The sequence below is a fragment of the Dendrobates tinctorius genome, unplaced genomic scaffold (assembly GCF_039654945.1).
Source record: "Dendrobates tinctorius isolate UK_male_01 unplaced genomic scaffold, ASM3965494v1 ptg000044l, whole genome shotgun sequence".
Lineage (NCBI taxonomy): Eukaryota > Metazoa > Chordata > Amphibia > Anura > Dendrobatidae > Dendrobates > Dendrobates tinctorius.
The window spans coordinates 32,089,546-32,107,348 of NW_027361712.1; the positions used below are offsets into that span (position 1 = coordinate 32,089,546).

Below are 17,803 nucleotides of genomic sequence, written 5' to 3' on the forward strand. Positions count from 1 at the left end.
GTGATACCTGGCAAAATGACTAGATTTTCATACAGGAAAAAGGGGGCCATAACTCCATAACTAGGGAAGGGGGGGGATAGGATCGAAAAATAAAAGATGCCAGATCCAGGACAACAGCAGCATTTACACCAGGTACACAATTACGGATCTGCAGCAGTTCTGCAGACAGTGTACAGTACAATCAGAGGCGTATCTAGGCTCTCTGGCACCCGGGGCAAGAATTTGGTTCGGCTAACCCCCCCCCCCACCCCCAAGTACATATGCGACTTGCACAGTTAGTCATGTACCCACGAGCTGCTCTCCCTAATGCTCTCAATGTTCAGTAAAAAACTGAAAGCAGGAAGAGAAGCTCCTTGTCACAGGACCATAACTATGAAAATCGCATATGAGTGAAATGTCCATGTGATGACTGCTGGAACCTGCAGAGCTGAATCCTGACATTGCAGCTTCTGAATTCTCACAACGAATGCACTGCACACATTTAGGATTCTCCCTTGCCGATATACAGTCATGTCAGCACAAGTATGTGATTTATATACTTCTGGCCACATTCCGACTAGACGTGCCCGGCCTCGCTCCGTTCATTTTCATTGAGTGAAATCCCATCTCCACTCATTAACCCCCATCCCCACATTAATCCCATCTCCACACATTAACCCCCCACTCATTAACCCCCATCCCCACACATTAACCCCCATCCCCACATTAATCCCATCTCCACTCATTAACCCCCACACATTAACCCCCATCTCCACTCATTAACCCCCACTCATTAACTCCCATACATTAACCCTCATCCCCATACATTAACCCCCATCCCCACATTAACCCCCATCTCCACCCATTAACCCCCCACTCATTAACCCCCATCTCCACTCATTAACCCCCACACATTAACCCCCATCTCCACTCATTAACCCCCATCCCCACATTAACCCCCTTCCCCACATTAAGCCCCATATCCACTCATTAACCCCCATCCCCACATTAACCCCCATCTCCACTCATTAACCCCCATCCCCACATTAACCCCCTTCCCCACATTAAGCCCCATATCCACTCATTAACCCCCTTCCCCACATTAAGCCCCATATCCGCTCATTAACCCCCATCCCCACATTAACCCCCATCTCCACTCATGAACACCCCCCCATCTCCCATCTTCGGTGGTTCTTCATCTACAGAATGGAGCACACTTACCACCAGCGTTCGCTCTGGGCGCCGGGAGTGACGTCAGCAGCATGATCACATGACCTGATCACTCTGCTGACGTCGCTCTGACCCGGCGGTCAGAGCTTCAATTGTACTGGCGTCTGTAAAGACGCCAGTACAATTGCTGCCTGGGAGTCGGTGCGGCCTCCTTCTCTGCGTCGGCTGTCAGCTTGACAGCCGACACAGAGAACCGCTGACTCCCAGGACTGGTAGGGGAGAGACACTGCCGACCGCTGCATTAGGCGGCCGGGCGGCCCGACTGCGCCCCCCTGCTGCCTCCGCCCGGCTGCCCCCCCTGGATACGCCTCTGAGTACAATGTAAGTCTATGTGATTTCCATTCTGCGGATTTTCAACTGCGGAAAAGCTGCGGTTTTGAATCCGCAGAAAGAATTGACATGTCAATTCTTTCTGCGGATTCCGCTGCGGTTTGCCACCTATTCCATTGTCCAGGTGTCAAACCGCAGGGGAAAACCGCTGGCCAATCCGCAGGTCATTTTAGCTGCGGTTTTACCTGCGGATCCGCAGATACAAATCAACGGGTGAATCCGCAGCGTGTGCACATAGCCTAACGCCGCCCCGAGAACTGATTGGCAGCTTTCTGTGCACACTGTACATAAAAGGCAGAAAGCTTCCAATTAGTGGTGTGGGCAGCATTATAAAGATCTCACCACTCACGTAACTGCTAGATCTGTAGCTGATAAAACATTGATTTTATTAAAATGACAGCAAGCAACCAAGTAAATGACACATCGCTGGAATCAGGGTCTCTGTCTGCTGTTCTCAGATTGGGTAACAAAAGCCTGGTGACCCGGTTCCCTTAACCCCCTTTCCGATGTTGGGCCTAATAGTACACCCACGTCAGAATCCCTCCCTATGATGTGGGCTCTGGCGCTGAGCCCACATCTTTCCCGGCACATATCAGCTGTTTTGAACGGAAATCCCACTTATCGGTTACCCCATCATGTGATTGTGGGTCACCGATGGGTTGGCATGACAACCAAACGTCTCACACAGACCTCTATGGTTGTCGTAGCCAGATTGCTATGAGCGCTGCCCGGTGATCGGCGCTCATAGCAAATGAGCATTTCTGCTACATATAGGCAATCTGATCATCGTCTGTATGTAGATTATCCTGCAAACAACAAGCCCTCACATAGCCATATTGACGGAAAAATAAAAAAGTTATGGCTCTGGGAAGAAGGGGAGCAAAAGACGAAAATGCAAAAACGAAACTACCTCCGGTTTGGAAGGGGTTAAGCTGACAGCTTTTGTTATCGACTACCCCATACACACTAAAGGCCCCGTCACACTAAGCGACTTACCAGCGATCCCGACACCGATATGAAGGTGTCAGAATCACTGGTAAGTCGCTATGTGATCGCTGGTGAGCTGTCACACAGACAGCTTCACCAGCGATCAGCACAGCGATGCCGAGCGCCCGGCATCGCTGGCTATCGCTGTAGAAAATAGAATCAAAATAAAAAATATAGTTATTCTCACCTTCCGACGTCCCGTTCAGCCATCCCGCCTCTCTCCACGCTCCGGTCCCAGTGATCCTTTGCACGAATGACCGCGAGATGTCACAGTCTCGCGGGATAACAAAGTCTCGCGGTCATTCGTGCAAAGGATCACTGGGACCGGAGTGTGGAGAGAGGCGGGATGGCTGAACGCGACGTCGGAAGGTGAGAATAACTATATTTTTTATTTTTTTAATTATTTTTTACACCTGATCGCTGGTCTCCCGCCTGTCACACACAGCGATGCGTGCTGGCCAGCGGGAGACCAGCGACCAAAGAAATGTCCAGAGATTTCTTCCAGCGATCAGCGATACCGGCAGGGGGGCCGCTCGCTGATCGCTGTCACACACAGCAATCTCGCTGGTGAGATCGCTGTTGTGTCACAAAAGTTGTGACTCAGCAGCGATCTCGCTACCAAGATTGCTTAGTGAGACGGGGCCAACACTCGGCTGAGTCTGTAGGGGGAGAGTCGGATGCCCCTATACACATTAGACAGTTGGCCTATTGATTGTAATGTAATGGAATGTGTATTGGAGGTTTATCAATGCTTTAAGCCATTTATTGTGTGGTTTACTTTAGACAAGATGTTGGAGCCAAAAACCTGATACACGCCGGACTTATGGAAAGATGCAGGAAACAACATTTTGCTTACGGTATTTTGTCTTTTCTGCAAAAATATGTTGTAAATAATAAAACTGACCTAAAAAATTACCCAAATTAGAAATCCCCCCGTTGTACCTGTCATATTATTTTCACATTTTGAAAATAAAAATAAAATAACTGTAACATTTTTCTTGAACAATACTACATTATAGTATGTTATATTGTATTATATTTATAATTGCCATAAAGATATCCACAAACCTATTTTGTATTGGTCTTCTTCATTCATATCCACAGCTTGATTGGTCTCTTTGTTGTTTAAAGGGCTAGAATATAAAATATAGGAATAAACCATTATGCTTTGTAACTATATCATGTAGCAACCCCACTGATACTTGTGTTAGAAATTGCACATAATGATGGTGATCTCTATTACAGATTCTGCATTGGGGTCCAGTTCTGGTTAACTCTGCGTGTGATCTTATAGATATTAAAGGGGATGTCTCAGACAACCCCTTCTTAATCACTATGTTGACCCCTTATAAAATAATAATATCTATACTCATCTCTGATATGGGCGTCATTCCAGTGATGTCAACGTTGGCACTCCTGGGGCTCATGTAACATTGCTTGTATCACACTAGCCGTGTGATATAACAAATGTTAAGCGAGCCCGTGGGTGTATAGCCATTATTATTTCATGAGGGGGAGCATAGTGACATAGTGATAGAGAAGGAGTTGTCTGAGTAGTGGACAACCCCTTTTAATGATTTTTTTTGGGCCGTGACTATCATGAGCGGGCTCATCATAAACAAGGTGGTAAGGCAAAGGCGTAGTCAAGACGCAGTCCGAAGTCAGAATTCAAGGAAGGTAACATAGTAAGGCCGAAAAACGACATTAGTCCATCCAGTTCAGCCTATAAAATTCTGTCAGAATAAATCCCCAGATCTACGTCCTTCTAAAGAACCTAACAATAACTGTAAGATACAATATTGTTACGCTCCAGGAAGACATCCACGCCTCTCTTGAACCCTTCGACTGAGTTCGCCATCACCACCTTCTCAGGCAGGGAATTCCAGATTCTCACTGCCCTAACAGTAAAGAATCCTCTTCTATGTTGGTGGAAAAATCTTCTCTCCTCCAGATGCAGAGAATGCCCCCTTGTGACCGTCACGTTCCTTGGTATAAACAGATCCTCGGAGAGATATTTGTATTGTGCACTTATATACTTATACATGGTTATTAGGTCACCCCTCAGTCGTCTTTTTTCTAGACTAAATAATCCTAATTTTGCTAATCTCACTGGGTATTGTAGTTCCCCCATCCCCTTTATTAATTTTGTTGCCCTCCTTTGTACCCGCTCTAGTTCCATTATATCCTTCCTGAGCACCGGTGCCCAAAACTGGACACAGTACTCCATGTGCGGTCTAACCAGAGATTTGTACAGAGGCAGTATAATGCTCTCATCTTGTGTATCCCGACCTCTTTTAATACACCCCATGATCCTGTTTGTGTTGGCACCCGTTGCCTGGCACTGACTGCTCCTGGTAAGTTTGTCATTAACTAAGATCCCCAAGTCCTTCTCCATGTCAGATTTACCCAGTGGTTTACCGTTCAGTGTGTAATGGTGATATTGATTCCTTCTTCCCATGTGTATAACCTTACATAGCGGATCAAGACCAAGGGGCTAGGCAAATAGATGGGCATATGAAAGGTCCAAACTCAGGTAGCAATAAATCAGAGACAGAACACTCATAAACAAGGCAAACATGCACCCCAGAGCTGAGGCTACAACTGGCAGTAATCAGAGGCAGACAGACCGCTTAATAGCCAAAAAATGACTCATAAAAGCAGACACCTGTAGGAAACCCAGCATACCCCCGCCCTGATTGGGTGACTGGACTGTCACTCACAACACTGACAGTTCATCATGCCCCAGCCCCAGATAGTGATACAGACAAGGCGTGCACTCTGTGGATATGAGGTAGGTGCAAGCTGAACCTGGAACTTAGTCCAGACAGTCATCCAGTGAAGAGAAAACAGCTGCACTCTGGGAAATTTTGATTTTCAATGCAAAAAAATTATTTTATTATTGAAGACACCACAGGGGAATAGTGCGTTGAGGTAACGTTTCGACCTTATGTCGGGTCTTTTTCAAACCTCACTTAAAGCACAAGAGAAAAAGAAGCAATCACGGCAGTATGAATGTGCAGGAGGGGCTAAAGTGCCATATGTAGAAGTCCGGTCTGGCAGGGACCAGGCAGAGGTCCTGAGATGATCTGGAAGCGTGGGGCAGCTAGCGCCGTCTTTGGTGTAGTGTGCTTCTTTTTCTCTTGTGCTTTAAGTGAGGTTTGAAAAAGACCCGACATAGGGTCGAAACGTTACCTCAACGCACTATCCCCCTGTGGTGTCTTCAATAATAAAATTTTTTTTTTGCATTGAAAATCAAAATTTCCCAGAGTGCACCTGCCCCAGATAGGACGGCTGAGCTGCAATTCACCACCTTTGGTGGAGAAATTGTGGCAGAAACCCCTTTAATTAAAGGCTCTGTCCTCATAGAGTGAAGTCCTAAGTATTTGACCTGTTAAACAAGGACATACATAGAAATCATGGGGCCCCTTAGCAAATGTCCTAACGGGTATCCCCACCCACTGCAAAAAATATTCAACAAAATGTCCTAACAGGTATCCCCACCCACTGCAAAAAATATTCAACAAAATTTGTGGGGTCATGATGCCTAGTGGCAGTCATAGAAGTGCATGCTTTCCAACATTTAAAGACAAGGAGATGGATTTGTATTGGAGCACAAACACAGTACTTGTGCCTCTACTGAAGCCCCTTAGAGTGCTTCTCACATCTTTCATGGCACTCATTCAGTACGATTCAACAAAAGTGCCCCAACACACAGTATGATACTGGAGAGTGACTTTCTTCACACAATTTGCCCCATAGGATCCCCTCTCACGCACAATATGATGCCCCACAGTCACCCCAACACAGTATTATATCTCCACAGTACCCTCCATACAGAATGATGTCCCCACAGTGCCCTCAACACAAGATATCCCTACAGTGGCGTCAACAGAGTATGATGGCCCCACAGTGCCCCCAATACTGCTTGATGTCCCACAGCCCCTACAAACAGTATGCTGGTCCAACAGTCCCTTAGCATAGTATAATAGCCCCCACAGCCCCTCTGCACAGTATAATGGCCCTTACAGCAGCGTAACACACTATGATTCCCAAACAGTCCCTACTCAGTATGGTGACCCCAAAGCACCTCACACAAAGTATGATGCCCCCACACAATATGACACCCCAACAGCAACACAGTATGACAGGTCCACAGTATTATGAACCCAGGCCCCCAGCACAGTAAGATGAGCCCACAGCCCATCATACACAGTATAACGGCCCTACACAGTATGATGCGCCCCACAGTCCCCCACATAGCATGATGGCCCCCACATTCACTCACAGTATGATGGCCCCCACCACCTCCTCACACACTATGATGGCCGCACAACCCCCCCAATCACATGATGGCCGCTAATAGCGTCATGCCACCACTGTTAAATAAAAAAAAAATGGGGAGTCTATGAAGGGTTGTTTTGATGAGATGACCCCCTTTAAGTCTGATAATAGTTAAACTCACTGACTTTTTACCATAGATGTCAGATATTTCTGTTCATACAATGCAACTTCCCATCTATTTTTTTAAATCTTTGAGTTAGTAATTCGGAATATTTTGCATAAATTAAATCTAAAAAAAGAATATATTGTGTATTGCAGGACTTACGGTGAAGAAGAAGACTTTTTGGGAAAATGTTTTTCTTTCCAGTACCAACTGTAGAAAATGAAAACACTGCTGACATTCAGGAGTAACATTTCAGAAAGAAAGAACCATTGATTAGTAACAGCCAGGTTTTCTCAAGACTGGAGGACAAAATGGCCGTGTTTGTGTATTGGGACCTAAGTATTTACTGCTGAGCCTCAAGCCCCGAGGGGAGCACTTGAGTACTATTACTTGCCCAATGTCCGATATACAGTATATGTAGAAACAGTAGGTGGTTGAGAAATGAGAATGCTTGCTGCCTGCGTCATTGGCGCCAGCACTTGCACATTCCCGTTTTTAAAGGGACAGTTGCTGGAGAGTTTCTGATTGTCACCCATTTGTTTATACAAGCAATTTCAGATATTTTCTATTTGTGTATTTTTTCATTAATATACCGTCATTTCCTTCTTCAAGTGCTTAGGAATGAGAGGATAAGGCTGTAGTAATGGCCCTCCTTTTGCTGATTGAAGGACATTAATAAGTTGTATTTCTTGCTATTTTAAACTCATTTAAAAATATGTTTTTCAGGCTAGATAACATGACATCGCTGCTGCTGCCAATCAGCAGTGACAGAAACACATCACTAGATCTGGTTAGGTTAAGTAAAGTTCAGCTTAGTTTTTACTTTTAACACATAACTGAACCTAAGGGCAAAAGTTTTTTGAAAGGGAACAACTCGTTTAACAAATAGGCAAATAGGTCAATGACAACGTTACTGATTGAAGCTATCCTGACTTGTTGGTTTATTGAAGGGTCTGGCCATTCTAGCTTTAAAAAAGTATCCCCATCTCCAAGATCCTATCCCAATATGTAGTAGGTGTAATAACATTTATATTAGCAAATACCTCCAATTAGAAATGTAGTATTGTTCCTCTGATTAGCTATGTGGTTTACCCCATGTGCAGGGCATTGCCGTAGCTTAGGTATCCACGGTTACGAACTCATAGTGGTAAGTAATTGGTTAGCTGTTAGTGGTCATAACCATGGATACTTAAGCTGCTGCAATGCCCTGCACATAGGTTAAAATACATAGCTAATCAGAAGAACTATACTACAGGGTGGGCCATTCATATGGATACACCTAAATAAAATGGGAATGATTGGTGATATCAACTTCCTGTTTGTGGCACATTAGTATATGGGAGGGGGGAAACTTTTCAAGATGGGTGGTGACCATGGTGGCCATTTTGAAGTTGACTATTTTGGATCCAACTTTATTTTTTTCAATGGGAAGAGGATCATGTGACACATCAAACTTATTGAGAACTTCACAAGAAAAACAATGGTGTGCTTGGTTGTAACGTAACTTTATATTCTTTCATGAGTTATTTACAAGTTTATGACCACTTATAAAATGTGTTAAAGTGCTGCCCATTGTGTTGGATTGTCAATGTAACCCTCTTCTTCCACTCTTGACACACTGATAGCAACACCACAGAAGAAATGCTAGCTCAGGCTTCCAGTATCTGTTGTTTCAGATGCTGCACAGCTCGTATCTTCACAGCATAGACAATTGCCTTCAGATGACCCCAAAGATAAAAGTTTAAGGGGGTCAACATTTCTTAACACATTTCTTAAACTTCAATAAGTTTGATGTATCACATGACCGTCTTCCTATTGGAAAAAATAAAGTTGGATCCAAAGTGGCCGACTTCAAAAAGGCCGCCATGGTCACCACCCATCCTGAAAAGTTTCCCCCCTCCCATATACTAATGTGCCACAAACAGGAAGTTGATATCACCAAACATTCCCATTTTATTTAGGTGTATCCATATGCATGGCCCACCCTGTACATTTCCAATTGGAGGTATTTGCTAATATTAATATTATTTCACCTACTACTTATAGGGATAGGATCTTGGAGATGGAAATACCCCTTAAATGTAACAAATGTATTGAGGACATTTTGTGGCATTTACTATTACAGTTTATCCTTCTTCCTCAGAAACTTTACAGTTCTCCTGTCCACAAAATGGCTGCTGATGGAGGAGCATGTGGCCAGACGATGAGATGGCTGTTTGACAATTGGAGGAGGCTGATGGACAGGTCTGGTAACATGCTTTTCTACCGGCAGCCTTTTGGTGGACAGTAGACCTGTGCAGTCAATGAGGAAACCTGTATTAATAAAAGTGCAGGAACAGACCTGCAATACTTACCGTATCTATATATATATATAAACGGCTTATCATGTCTGTCTGCAACCGAAATCCCGCTATGCTGACCGCCACCAATCAGCAACAGGCGCAGTCCGCAATTAGCAGGACGCACGCCACCGCTACCGTGCCGTCGGGAGATCAGCAGCGCCGTTTGCCGCGGGTCATCTCCTAGCACGCGGGCGTCAGCGGCACCGCAGCTGGAGATGCCCGGCGCTAGCAGGTACCCAGAGTCCGAAGGAGAAGAGACTCCTTCGGACCCTCGGTACCATAAACATGTAAAAAATAGAACTAAAATAAAAAATAGTGATCTACTCACCTTCCGACGGCCCCCGGAATCTGTCCCTCCTCTCCACGCTGCCGGCATCTTCCGTTCCCAGTACTGCTTTGCGTGAAATACCGCTGATGACGTCGCTCTCTCGCGAGAGGACGTCAGCAGTGGTCTTTGGCGCAAAGCAGTACTGGGAACGGAAGATGCCGGCAGCGTGGAGAGGAGGGACAGATTCCGGGGCCGTCGGATGGTGAGTATATCACATTTTTTATTTTAATCTGCCGCTGGCCATATTCTAGAGTACCCTATGCTTTAGAACCGGGCCAGCAGCTAGTATATTAGAAAGTGCCAAAACATTACGTCCCCAAAATAATTTTTAAAATCACAATAAAGTGCCCAACCCCATTAAAGACTCATAGTCTTCTTTAATAACAATACTGGAGCATTTTTTTTTAGAATTGTGCTGTGATTTCCTCCTTTATCCTTCCCTGTATGAAAAAATTAACAACTGGGAATTCCAATTCCCTTTGTCAATAAGGTGTTAGATGCCTCTAGAAGAACATTTATATTACATGTTTTACTGGTTATCTTAGAGTGGTTTCAGTATATTTCATATAACAGACTTGTTGGAAGAGCAATCAGGAACTCCCAACATTATCACCATAGGAAACTCTTCAAAAATGTTTTAAATGAGTATTCCCATCTCCAAGATCCTATTTCAATATGAAATAGATGTAGTAATAATAATAATAATAATATAAGTAAATACCTCCAATTAGAAATGTAGTGTAGTTCTTCTAATTTGCTGTTTCTTACCCTATGTACAGGCACAGCAGTAGCTTAGGTATCCATCGTTATGACAACAAGCAACTAGCTAACTAACTGTCACTATATGAGTGTTCATAACCGTGGATATCTAAACTACTACAATGCTTGCGCATTGGGTAAGTGACATAGCGAATCAGTAGACTTATACTACATTTGTAATTGGAGGTATTTGCTAATATTATTAATATTTCACCTACTACATATTGGGATAGGATCTTGGAGATGTTAATAACCCTTTGATCCATAGGGAAATCCAACTGATATTCCTATCTCACTGATTCCTGAAGGATACCTGAAAAGTTCCAGGGAGCACCAAGGTTTTAGGGAATGCTGCTGGTTGGGAAATACTGATTTAAGGCAAAGGAAATACCAGCACATCTTTCTTAGGCCTCATTCAGACATCCGTGTTCTATCAATGATTTTCACGGCTACGACTCGTACTCATTATAGTGTATAGGGCTGTTCACATGTCCATCTAGAAACTAACATGTACCAAACACTGATGGAAATCGGATCCAAAATACTGATGAAACTTGGACCAAACACTGATGGAGCTTGGATCCAAAACACTGGTGAAACTTGGACCAAACACTAATAGAGCTCAGATCGAAAACACTGATGAAACTTGGACCAAACACTAATAGAGCTCAGATCGAAAACACTGATGAAACTTGGACCAAACACTGATGGAGCTCGGATCCAAAACACTGATGAAACTTGGACCAAACACTGATGGAGCTCAGATCCAAAACACTGATGAAACTTGGACCAAACACTGATGGAGCTCAGATCCAAAACACTGATGAAACTTGGACCAAACACTGATGGAGCTCAGATCCAAAGCACTGATGAAACTTGGACCAAACACTGATGGAGCTCAGATCCAAAACACTGATGAAACTTGGACCAAACACTGATGGAGCTCAGATCCAAAACACTGATGAAACTTGGACGAAACATTGATGGAGCTCAGATCCAAAACACTGATGAAACTTGGACGAAACATTGATGGAGCTCGGATCCAAAACACCGGTGAAACTTGGACCAAACACTGATGGAGCTCGGATCCAAAACACTGATGAAACTTGGACCAAACATTGATGGAGCTCGGATCCAAAACACCGGTGAAACTTGGACCAAACACTGATGGAGCTCGGATCCAAAACACTGATGAATCTTGGACTGTTTTACTGCGTACATGAATACACATGTCTGAATGAGGCTTTAGATTTAATGAAAGGCTCATACATCTACTCTATATCACTATTACAATTCCGGACCACAGAGATCCACCAGCAATGCCAGGCTCCTAAGCTGAACCTTTCTTAATAGTGACTCTCCTACCTGAAACGAAAGCGGTTATATCTGCCATCTACAAAAAAAAAAAAGAACATTATAATTACTTTTACAGCATGTAAATATGTCATTTTTATAAAATGGTATTTGTAAAGGTCTTGCAGACATGGTTACTGCTCTCACATGTTCTATGAATCTTGTATCTATATAAATTTACTAATAAGTTATGATCAAATGCATTTTTTCACTCAGATTTTGGCAGGGAAAATTGGAGTTTTATGCTCCAGAATCCACATAAAACCCATCCATGATTTACTTTTCACTGTAGAAAAGAATATGGGATGCTTTTTTACAAACCGCGTAAAAAATTGCAACAGAACCTAAAATTGCATTTAGAAAATCCCATGGATTTCTAAAATTTCTCTTGAACCTCAAAAAAACAAACAAACAAACATTCTTTGAACATATTCTTCCAGATTCTTCCAGATATTCTTCCACTAAACTTAATATGCCATATATACCCGTGTTGTATGTTTTTAATATAAAATTAGGCAACATCTTCTAGATGAATGAAGATTGGGTCTACTCTATGAAAGGGGTTGTCCCATCTTGGACATTTATGGTATAACCGCATGTTCTGTCATTTGTTCGATAGATGCAGATACCTCTGCTGGATCCTACATCTATTATGAGAATGGTGCCCATGGGGCACTGCTATCATGTTTGGCTCTCTTCAATGGTTAATGCGGGATTTCTCTAAAATTTTCAACGTGGTCATACAAGTCCTTGGAGCCACTCATGAATGTCCATCTCTCTATTCCAGGCAGTGTACACCAGGGCCGTTCTTGAGATATCATGTGGATTTGTTATAACTGTCCAAGATGGTGGTAGAACCTTCTAAATGGACAAACACATTCCCTCAAATAAATATATTTTTTGCTTTTACGACAAAAGTATAGAATATCTTTGGTATCCTTAATATACTTACATTTTTTACTTTTCTTATAGAACCAGAGTGCCAGAATGAAGCAAAGAAGAAGAGATATGACTCCGATAATTCCAGCAATCACTGGGGGAGACATTAGTGAGGCTTCTAAAATACACAATACAGGTAATATATAATATAAAAGCTAAGGTAGACTAAAAGCATTGTTTCACTAGTTTTCGACACGAGACCCATAATTTAGTAACTCAACACAATGAAGTACAATAGTCCCTGCCATCAAATTCATGAAAAGTTATACTACTCTAGTGGCATAACTTACTCCAGAAATGTACATGGAGGACATTTTTGGCAGCGGCACATGCCAATTAAGAAAAGCACCTAATTCTTTTAGGGGTGTACCTGTTAATGAATTTGGTGCATCGTACTCAAGCCAGCCCTTCAATAACACTGCCATGCAGGCTCGGACTGTCCTACAGTGGAATAGAGGAATCCCCCGGTGGGCCCCCAACCTTACTGTAACGGCAGTACTTGGCATAATTCACTTGATTCACTCTGTACAGAAAAAAGCAGCATCTCATCATTCATTAACCAAACTACCCAGTTTATTATTATACAGAGATATAGGTAAATTTGTGAACGAGGGGAGTGTAACATTTGCATACAAGTGAAAAGTGGGCCCCCAAAGTCACTGTTACTGGTGGGCCCTTGGCACCCCAGTCCGACACTGCTGCCATGGGCCGCATGAATCGGCAGCATTATATTCAATGGAAGTTTCACTTTTCAAGTTAAATTAGGTCACAACTACAATGTACATTTTACATATTTGGGCTCTTTAAGTGGCCATTGAGTATATAGGTTTGGCATCTATTTTAAAGGGCCCTTCACTACCAAATCAAGATTCTGTGTTATAGTGCTGGGAGGTTTTTATTAACATTAAATTTACTTAATACACCTACAGAAAGAAGGGGAAAATGCTATTTTTATGAGAAAAGACCATGAATAACAGGCAATATGAGTGGACTTATTAGAACAGTAATGATTGTTTCCTACTGCCCTAAAAGTAGTCACCCCATCCATATAACCAAGAGAGGACAACTAGTAGTTAACACACCTGTGAGCTTTTCAGAAAGTATTTCACTTCTTCCAGACCTAATTTTTCTACCTCTCAGTTCCTCTTCATATTCACAGTTGTAGGAAAGTTGAATGATAGGCCCTAGTTCCAACTCAAGAGAGCCGGAGAAAGCCGTTACGTTGGTCACATCATTTTTTTCTGCAGTGTTGAAATAGTAAAAAGTTCTGAGCAGATCATTATTCGGTGCTGAACAGTTTAATGTAACCTTGAACCCATCCTCTAATTTTTCTATGGGGCCTCCCAATGTTAGTTTTGGAGCTGGCAATGGATCTAAATGGAAAAAACACGGCAAGTTCTTAATATCTTGTAATTCTACAAGACCATTATAAAACAATTCTAAGAAAGCTATGTTAAAGACGTCAAATAAATGCCACAGTATATTTCTTCACTTTATTACTAACTAAATTACATCTCCAGGTATCTACAGTGGCATGTAAAAGTTTGAGCACCCTTGGTCAAAATTACTGCTATTGTTGACAGTTAAGTCAGTTGAAGATGAAGTGATCTATAAAAGGTATAACGACACATTTCTTTTGTATTTTAGGCAAAAAAATCTATATGTTTTTTCGCCTTTTACATTTTAAAAATAACAGAAAGGAAAATGGTCCCATGCAAAAGTTTGGGCACCCATGGAGATTTGTGTTTCAGACCTTAATTCACCTGTTAGGGTTATGGTTTGTTCACTATCATCTTTAGGAAAGGCCAGGTGATGCAAATTTACCAGCTTTATAAAAACTCAGCTTCCTCTAACCTTGTGCCAAAAAACAGCAGCCATGGGTTCTTCTAGGCAGTTGTCTAGCACTATGAAAATTGCGGAGGACCACAAAGCAGGAAAAGGTTGTAAGAAGACAGCAAAGCATTTTCAAAATGCCCTTTCCTCAGTACGAAATGTAATTAAGAAATGGCAGTTAACAGGAACAGTTGAGGTCAAGATAAAGTCTGGATGACCAAGCAAAATTTCAGTGAGAGCTGCTGGTAGGACTGCTAGTGAGGCAAATCAGAACCACCGCTTCACTGCAAAAGACCTTCAGAAGTATTTAGCAGACTCTGGAGTTGTGGTACATTGTTCTACTATTCAAAGATTTCTGCACAAATATGGCCTTCATGGAAGAGTCATCAGAAGAAAACCTCTCCTGTGTCCTCACGATAAAAATCAGCATCAGAAGTATGCAAAAGAATGTTTATACAAGCCTGATGCATTTTGGAAACATTCATGTGGACTGATGATGTAAAAACATAATTCTTTGGCTACAATGATCAAGGTATGTGTGGAGAGAAAGGGGCACAGAATTTCAGGACAAGAACATCTCTTTAATCATTAAGCATGGGGGTGGAAGAATCATGCTTTGGGGCTGTGTTGCAGCCAATGGCACGGGGAACATTTCACGGGTAGAGGGAAGAATGGATTCAATAAAATTTCACAGATACTTGATGCAAACGTAACACCTTCTGTAAAAAAAAGCTGAAGATGAAAAGAGGATGACTTCTACAAATGGCTAATGATCCTAAACACACGTCAATAAACTGCATCCAAATTCGCAATGGCCCTCACAGACCCCTGGTCTGCACATCATTGAAAATCTGTGGCTAGGCTTCTAAATAAAAGTGCATGCAAGCCAACCCAGGAATCTCACAGACCTGGAAGAATTTTTCAAGGTTTTCAAGGAAAAATGGATAAAAATCCCTCAAATAAGAATTAAAACACTCTTGACTGGCTACAAAAAGCAATAGCAAGGTGTGATACATTAAAAAGGGGGTGCTGCTAGGTGCTCACCATGTAGGGTGACCAAACTTTTGCATTGGCCCATTTTCCTTTTTGCAATTTTTAAAATGTAAAATGTGAATATATATATTGGCTAAAATACAATGAGAATGTGTCCTCTTTAACTTTAGGCCATTTAGAGATCATTTCATCTTCAACTTGTTTAACTGTTCACAATAACAGTAACAGTAAATTAGTTCTCTAGTCTTCCGTGAATCTATTGTCACTGGTTAATAGCTATACTGACAATTTCTAGCCTCTCCATACAAACTAGCTGTAGTATACATTTCTTTGGTCATTGTGATCCACATTTGGTACTAAGGGAAGTGTCCCATTCATAGGATTGTGAGGACGTACTTTTCATTCTTAATTACTTCCTGCAGATATGATCAAACTTGTAATTGACTTGGAATATCCTTGCCGATTGCTACCCCTACTTGGCTGAGTGATGTGGTGCCGGATATCTTTTTGAATTCACAAACTAGGTCAGAACTTAGGCAGTTGTGAAACCTAGGAGAATTGGCTGTACGATCTTCAGATTTTAACCAGCTACCACAATAGCCAGAGTTGATCCATATTTGCCCCTAGGCATATTTTCGTATAACCACAGTTCCCAGCAGAGTGTGGCACATTCATGACAGTGAAAGAGTGCTTGTTAAAATTAATTTGAATCCATAAGCAAATAGGGGGTCTTTGGTGTATGCATGGCGTGGCTATAAGCTGGGTGCACCATTTTGTCCCTTCACTTTGCATCTTTGGGACTGCCTTAGGTTGAGAGTGATGGATAGTGCTCGCTCCTAATGCAAACGTTGCCCTGCGTGTGTGCACATGTGTACTGATAATGACTGTGCAGGCCGTGATTGCACACAATGGCTGGGAGCGTTTTCCTTCCTTGGCTCTCTCTGCTCATATAGTTCATCTAATATATAAAGCTCAATGTGTGTGTGTGTGTATGTATGTATGTATGTGTGTATGTCTGGGATTGGCATCTGCACCGTCGCAGCTACAGCCACAAAATTTTGCACAGTCACACGTCTGGACCCCGAGAGCGTCACAGGCTATGTTGTGAGGCGAAATTTTAACCCCGCGTGTTCCAATTCACCAAACAATTTTGCCCCTATCTACATAATGGGGAAAAAGTGAAAGGAAAAGTGTTGGAGGCAAATTAACAGCTGCCAGATGTGAACAAGGGGGACTGAAAGAATGAGAGCGATGGCGCCAAAGAGTATATACCATACAGTAGCTAAGGTGGGGCCCTGACATGGGATACTCACCACACACGGGGATATGAACACACACACAGAATGCGCCACACACTACCACGTGCTTCAACACATATACCACCCTCAGCACACATTTCACCACACATACACCAACCTCGCCACATAAAAGTCGAAACACAAAAGTCGCCACTCAAAACTCGCCACGCTGTCCCAGAGCTGTTTAAAAGATGAAAAATGAGCTGTGATTGGTTGCTATCAGCAACAGTTTTCTTTGTAGACAGTTGTGGTAACTGAGGCCTATTATTCTTATCATTTCTATGGTGTTATCGTCCTTCTGTAAAGCTGGAAATAACACAGTTTATTACCGTGCCAGCACAGACCACCCTCTGACACAGACTGCAGGGGGAGCCCAGTATCACACAGGATAGGATTAGATACACGGCTCAGCAGTCAGTATCACACAGGACAGAATTAGATACACAGCTCAGCAGTCAGTATCACACAGGATAGGATTAGATACACAGCTCAGCAGTCAGTATCACACAGGATAGGATTAGATACATGGCTCAGCAGTCAGTATCACACAGGATAGGATTAGATACATGGCTCAGCAGTCAGTATCACACAGGAGAGGATTAGATACACGGCTCAGCAGTCAGTATCACACAGGATAGGATTAGATACACGGCTCAGCAGTCAGTATCACACAGGAGAGGATTATACACATGGCTCAGCAGGCAGTATCACACAGGATAGGAATAGATACACAGCTCAGCAGTCAGCATCACACAGGATAGGATTAGATACACGGCTCCGCAGTCAGTATCACACAGGATAGGATTATACACATGGCTCAGCAGGCAGTATCACACAGGATAGGATTAGATTTGCAGCTCAGCACACAGTATCACACAGAATAGTATTAGATACACGGCTCAGCAGACAGTATCACACAGAATAGGATTAGATACACGGCTCAGCAGTCAGTATCACACAGGAGAGGATTATACACATGGCTCAGCAG

At 42.8% G+C, this 17,803-nt stretch overlaps 1 protein-coding gene across 2 annotated transcripts in view; it reads right to left on the reverse strand.

Annotated features, from left to right (window-relative positions):
- Positions 1 to 17,803, reverse strand: part of LOC141089169 (Fc receptor-like protein 3) — a 150,940-nt gene that overhangs the window by 29,816 nt on the left and 103,321 nt on the right. For both annotated transcript variants that reach the window (XM_073575492.1, XM_073575493.1), the window contains 5 exons: positions 13,774 to 14,064; positions 12,705 to 12,809; positions 11,765 to 11,792; positions 7,133 to 7,180; positions 3,595 to 3,659 (listed from right to left, as the gene is read on the reverse strand). In XM_073575492.1, the coding sequence (XP_073431593.1) occupies positions 3,595 to 3,659; positions 7,133 to 7,180; positions 11,765 to 11,792; positions 12,705 to 12,809; positions 13,774 to 14,064 (537 nt within the window). The remainder of the gene's footprint in view (positions 1 to 3,594; positions 3,660 to 7,132; positions 7,181 to 11,764; positions 11,793 to 12,704; positions 12,810 to 13,773; positions 14,065 to 17,803) is intronic.